This window comes from Leuresthes tenuis, unplaced genomic scaffold (genome assembly GCF_036924035.1).
Source record: "Leuresthes tenuis unplaced genomic scaffold, fLeuTen1.0.hap1 SCAF_11, whole genome shotgun sequence".
NCBI lineage: Eukaryota > Metazoa > Chordata > Actinopteri > Atheriniformes > Atherinopsidae > Leuresthes > Leuresthes tenuis.
The window spans coordinates 16,819,453-16,825,662 of record NW_027325365.1 but is presented as its reverse complement, the minus strand read 5'-3'; the positions used below and the strand labels follow the sequence as shown (position 1 = coordinate 16,825,662).

The 6,210-nt window shown below is 43.0% G+C and overlaps 1 protein-coding gene across 1 annotated transcript; it reads right to left on the bottom strand.

The window, feature by feature from the left end:
- Positions 1 to 2,450: 2,450 nt before the first annotated feature.
- On the bottom strand, positions 2,451 to 6,039 carry slc25a51b (solute carrier family 25 member 51b). The gene is made up of 2 exons (XM_072395791.1): positions 5,901 to 6,039; positions 2,451 to 4,403 (listed from the first exon to the last, which is right to left on the bottom strand). The coding sequence occupies exon 2, from the start codon at positions 4,349 to 4,351 to the stop codon at positions 3,416 to 3,418; it is 936 nt and encodes a 311-aa protein (XP_072251892.1). The 5' UTR covers positions 4,352 to 4,403; positions 5,901 to 6,039; the 3' UTR covers positions 2,451 to 3,415.
- Between the last annotated feature and the right edge of the window lie 171 nt (positions 6,040 to 6,210).

Genomic DNA, 6,210 nt, shown 5'->3' with positions numbered 1-6,210 from the left:
TCCGGTCGAGTAATGAGAGAGAAAAATACAAGCACACCTCTCCCGATCGGCGCGCACGCAGCCATGTATTTTTTATTTTAGTCGGACCAACGCTGCGGGACGAGTAGCGCGCCGAAAAACGGGCGGAAACGGAAGAATAATAAGTATGAGCAATAGTAATATGTGTGCCCTGCCTATGGCATGGGGCACCCATAATTAGTTAGCAGTTGCTTGTACAGATATGATAAGGGGATTAGCTGAAACAAGGACCGCTTAAATATTCAGAGAGAGCGAGCGAGGAGAGAAGTATTGTATTTAATCTTCCAACAAAATGCTGACTAAGAGGAATTTTGTGAAGGTGGTTATTTAAAAGAAGAAGGAAAAAAAAAAAAAAGCAAGTCTCTTGTTTGAGACTGGAGCTAATGTCCATTAACTTTGTCCATCACAGCACTAACATCACGACATTCTGTGTGTCTCCTGTTTTTCATCAGGCGGGCCCTAACAACAAGGCGTCCCCGTGTCATCCATTTCTCTCTGAACGGTAAAATCACATGAGCAGAGTTTCATTATTTCATATCGAGAGAGAACATTTGCGTGTTTCTACATAAGCAGTCACTTTTCTGTATCTACGTACAACAAAGTCAATGTAACAACAAATGTATTGTTTTTGGGAATAAATGACACACTGACTTTAACGGCGCTGAGTTTGCTGAGTGTTTGGCTGTGCTGGAGCTGCGAATCGAGTCCAGTTTCATGGAACCACATCGCATACATCTAAACGACATCCTTTAATTTTGTGTCTTGTTTACGACCTCCTAAACCGTCTTCTGAGCTGGAGATTCTACAAAGAGCAGGGGGGAGAAAAAAAATATCAATTAAAATGTAAACGTCAGTTGTTTACACAGCCCTGCTGTTTGCACCGTCTCTGAACCTCTAATGCAGTTAATGAGGATTACGGTGGGATTTCTCTCTTCCGTGTTGAGCTGCTACACTACCACGAAGGCAGTGTTGATCTGTGAACTGGAGCCCCGCGTTTTTTTCCGCCAAGTTTGCATTTTCTCTCATGGTAATGTCTTTTAATGTACTTTGAAAGAAACCAGCAAGACTCGGTTAGACTTACACTCCCACTCCCATTATCGAAAACTAATTAAAAAAAAATAAGATTCCACCCTGGGTAAGACCCAGAGATTTGTAGGGGTGGGGGTGAAACTGTAAATACAGCAGCTCAATCCGAAGTGCCCTGTCAGATCTGTCCTTAATCTGATCTTTATCTGCAGCCTGACTTCTTGATGCAGTAATCTAGAGTAGTTCTCAGCAAAGCACCCCACACAAACACACACACAGTCTGGCAGTGTGGCCCTGCTGCGAGAGCAGTTTTTATGATGGAAAACAAAGTTATTACACTCATTGAGCTACATTCAGTGTTGCCGCCCTCCATCCATCATCAAGATTCGGTCTCAAGTCCATTAATCACCATCGCATCATTGTTCCGTGATGCCATCTGTGTAACGGACTGGTTGAGTATAGTTGGGGAAAGGGCAGGTCAGACACAGAACTCAGTGCAATACTCAATGAACACCGAGGCCCTGGCACAAAACGGACAACATCGAGTTTGGCAATGCATATCTGCCTCTGTTGAATAAGAAAAGTCCGAGTCATTTTCCATTCCTTTTGATGAATATAGGATTCTATTAGGATAACTGTCCACTCATTAGTCCCGATAAACTCCAACATAACACTTACTTGTGGCTTTATTGGATCCATTTGAAAAGATCTGCCGGTTTACCGTCTTTGACATTTTAAGAGCGAAACGGTGACTTGTGCTTCAATAAAAATGAGAAACGATGTTACCGGACATCGGAGTGGGAATCCCACTTTTAAAAATGGAAAACAAACCCTTGAGAAAGTCTTGTCATACGCAGCGGACTGAGCAGCAACGATGAAAAGCACTCAGGAAATAGGCCAAGTGGTCCATTTTATATGGCAGCTTGAGCTTTTTGTGCCACTGAACATTACCCTCTGTCCCCGTTCCCACTCAGTAGCATTACTCTTCAGTCTCTCAAGTGTCCAAGCAGCGTGCCTTTCCTCTTTGGGATGTTGCACACAGCTCGAGCTGCAGAGTGGTGACTGTGTCTACTCAAGCTTGAAATTTGAGCCCATTATGTCAACAGATGTTACAAACAGAGAGGAGCGCAAGCATGAGAGAAGGGGAAAATGTCACAGTGTGAACAGGGGGAAGAAGCAAATTACGTAAATTACATTAACCTTAAAAAATAAAGAAGCAAACACTCAGAAGTACTTTTGTTTTATAGTTGCTGAAAGTGCACTGGTCCAGATATAACAAAGCGAGCAAAAGGTGCATATAGAAATCACTGGATCTATTATTCATTGCAGTAGATGTTTTAGTGAAATACAACTTTGCTCTCTTCCAATAAATTTCTTCAAAAAAAAAAAAATCCAGACAAATCAGTGTGTTAGTTGTTTTACTGACAAATATAATCACTGAGTACTTGTTTAAACTCAAAGAACACACCCTGCCTGTGGCACTTCAGAGAATAAGTCAAAACAAACAGCTGAGAACATTTCAGGTATAAGAATCATGTGACAATAGAAACTTAAAAAAAAAAAAAAAAAAAAGAAAAGAAAAAAAATTCCTGACATTCTTATTTTTTGCATTTCCAAAAATAATGTAAATTACTCTGATTTGTACAATTTCATCGTCCTCATCTCTTCGGCGTGAGCTCAGAGGAAGTGGGGAGCAAAGCGTACAGAAAAATATAGTTGATCACTCTCTCCTTGAAAATTACTCTCAGGACCAGAAATAAAGAAAAAAAAACAAAAAAAAAAAACGGTCAAAAACAGTAAAATGTTTAAGTGGCAGACTATTAGCTTGACAGAGAGAGTGCTCTTGGTCTAACAAACAGATGACTACAGTCACCCAAAACACCACAGCACACAGAGCACATACAAAGAAAAAAAAAAAAAAAACCTACAACATCCTAACATAAGCGATCCTCGAGACTGTAAAAAAAAAACATGTTGAAGTTCTGATGTTCTCTCCCAGCTTTTTTTTTTTTTTTGTTGCTTTTTTCCTCTCTTTTTTTTTTGTACACAGAGCAAGCGAGGGCATTTGATTTGGACCCTGGCACATGTTTTGTGAAGGCTGAAGTGTGTCTCTTTGTTTTAACACTTTGACGACATTGAAAAGTAACAATGGCAGGCGGTTATCTTACACGGACTGTTGGCCCCTGTCAGAAGTGCAACTTCTCCGCTACCCCTCAGTTGTGGAGTCTGTCCCACTAACAATGCTGCGACTGCGTCGCCTTTACTTTGCAAATTCCCCTCTTTGGACCACTTCTATCCCTCCATATGGGTTTCCCTTTAAATGCGTTCTCTACCTCTTTCGATCTCAATTTCATCCCGTCAATTCCTCCTCTCAGAGGAGATTTAGCAGCAGCTCATAGGTGGCATTGATAATCCCCCAGGACAGAAGTGAACGGTGGTAGTTAAGATGAGCCCCTCTGAAGAGCATGGCGAGGCTGCTGCCCCTCTCTCGCCACACTGTTAACAACACCTGCCTGCACGGCTGGAAGGCTCCACCAACCTGAGACTGAGCTCGGGATTTGACCACATTCAATGGATAAAACATAATGCCAAGCGCTGCTCCCAACACTCCTCCACACACAAAATCATTAACCAAATGACCGGCTCTGTTAGTAGCCTCAGGCAGTTGCTCTTTAATGGGCCCTCGGAGCCCAAAGAAGAGCACATTGCTAGGGCCGTTACGGAGGAGTATGGGCACAAGACCACGGTAACACTCTCTGACGCCATACTCTGTCAGAAGTGTCCGGAAGGTGTGGGCTGTGTTGTTGAAGCGCCCGTGGTGCCGATGGTCTTGTAGGAGAGTCTGTACGCGCTCAAACGGTGTCAGGATGGCTTCTGCAGTTCCTGCTAATGCTGCAGCAAAGCTTCGTGTCACAATCTCTGGCACCCCGCTGCTACCTGCCTGCTCAAGTAACACTCTGGAGAAGTCCTCATACAGGCCGAACATGATGGCCACGGTAGTGCTCTTTTGGAGCAGCGGGGGCAGCAACCCCCGGTAAAGATTCCTCAGCCCATCCCTCTGGAGCTGTCGCACCGCCTCAATGGCCAATACACCGTGGAGCTGCTGGCGGAAAAGCACCTTCTGGATGGGGAAGGTCACCACAATATTGGTGAAGGCTGCAAGGGAACCACAGACATAATGCCTCCCTTGAGAGCTCAGACTGGTGCTCAGAGCCCCAGTGGGCAACAGGGAAGGGCCTCCTTTTTTCAGGGCAGCCTGGGGTTGAGGTGTCTGGGCTGACTCAGAGTCCATGGTGCTGACAGCCATGAGAGTGCACCATAGCCTGATCCTCCAGCATCACATTCAGCACCGCATACCACTGTAAAACACAAAGGTGGGAGAGGAAACATCAAATGCATGGTTTTACCGCCCCCTTTCAAATAAACTTGTTTCATCATTAGGTTAATCTCTTTGAGATAAGACACAATATATTGTCTGTCCTTTCAAATGAAACATCGAAGCAAAGTGAACCGTTACAAACGCCTGCCTTAAACTTGCACATACAGGCTGCCCCAACTGCCAGCTGATAAGGATTATTACACAACAGACTGATAAGTGTGGGCTTAGTCACAGAAAGGTCCAGCGTAACTTCTACAACATGTGCACTGTAAAATACCAAGCACCTTATATTTGGCATAATTAATGACTGTCAAACATAGTTTGTCAGTATGAAATAACCCAGAAGACCAATGCACCCGGTTAAATATGACAGTACTAACAAATAAGCTCCAGTTAAAGCAAGACTCTCTCAAAAGTGAATGTAGGACTCTAAATACATTCAGCATACCAAGCCAGTTGTCGAGGAATTATCTAAATATAGAACACAAGAGATAGTGGTGGCGAAACAGCCACAGTGTTTAAACCAAAATAATCAGACCAGTGATCTTTATGGACAGTTTCAGGTCATTATGACAAACCTGATTGATAAGTGGTTCCCGAGGTCTGCCAGGTTACTGTGAAATGGATTTATAATATATATATATACATATAGATTTTTTCAAAACAGCACTGGAAGGTATTAATCTGACAATGCACATTTCCTGTGATAATTGGTGTCATGATTTAACGCTATAAAAATGAATACTTACAGCATTTTCCCAGTTAATGAGATATTTTACTTTGAGCATGTCACACTTCCCAGCTTGTGACACTATAGTTTTAATTCTATGTCACATCTGCAGGCAATAGACACGTATTTTCCCCATTAAAAGGTAACTACATAAAGACAAGTACCTACATATTTGTGCAGGAGAGAACAGCCAGCTATTATGAAACAGCTGAATCTTTGGACCACACGCCCTCTATGTGCTACCTCCGTTGAACTCACTAGCTTGTCGCGTCACGTTTGTTCTCCTGTTATACTGAAAGTCCGAAGGGTCATACAGACACGAGGGCCACATCTTAGTTAGGAGAACATGAGAAATACTAGTCATCTTGCTGTCAGATCAGCTAACTGAGGGTGAAAAGTCATTGAGGTGGGAAAATTATCAACTAAAGAGCCACACACTGAAATGCTAGGCTACTAAGAAACCTCGGCTAGCTCACCACAGCTCGAGAATGCTTAATCGATAGCATTTAAAGCAGTTAAACATGTTTTCATTCAAGATACGTGGAAGTGGACTCGATACACCACCAGATAATAGCTACTAACTAAAACAAAAAAATAACTGTCTGCCTAGCATGCTAAGTTAGCATGACCAGAGTCAAAACGGACAGGCGCTTATTGATGACAGAAATTAAATAAAACGTCAGGAGGCCAAAAAAAAGCCTCACTGTTTAAGCCACACAAGTAATGAGCTCGTGAATGAGTATTTACCTGCGTTGTACAGCAGCCAGCAGCTGTCTTAACCCTGGACAGGTAGAGCTGTCTTTTACAGGGTAAACGGCCAATGCTGTAGGTCGTGTCTGACTGAAACTCCGGTAGCAGCAGGTGACAGCGACGCCTCATCCGCGCCTGCGCATTGTTGTAAATCTGAGACTGGATGGAGCCAGGAGCGAATTTAAATAGACGCTTTAGAATTGCAGACTCATTTACTTGAATTATGTGGTATAAATAATAGATAGTATAAATGAGTGAACAATCCCAAATGTGTCTGGCGTGAATAAAAAGAATAGTTCGTAAAAAT

What these genes read in the sequence shown, in the direction of transcription:
- slc25a51b (XM_072395791.1), bottom strand. Translation starts at nt 4,351, where the DNA reads ATGGCTGTCAGCACCATGGACTCTGAGTCAGCCCAGACACCTCAACCC.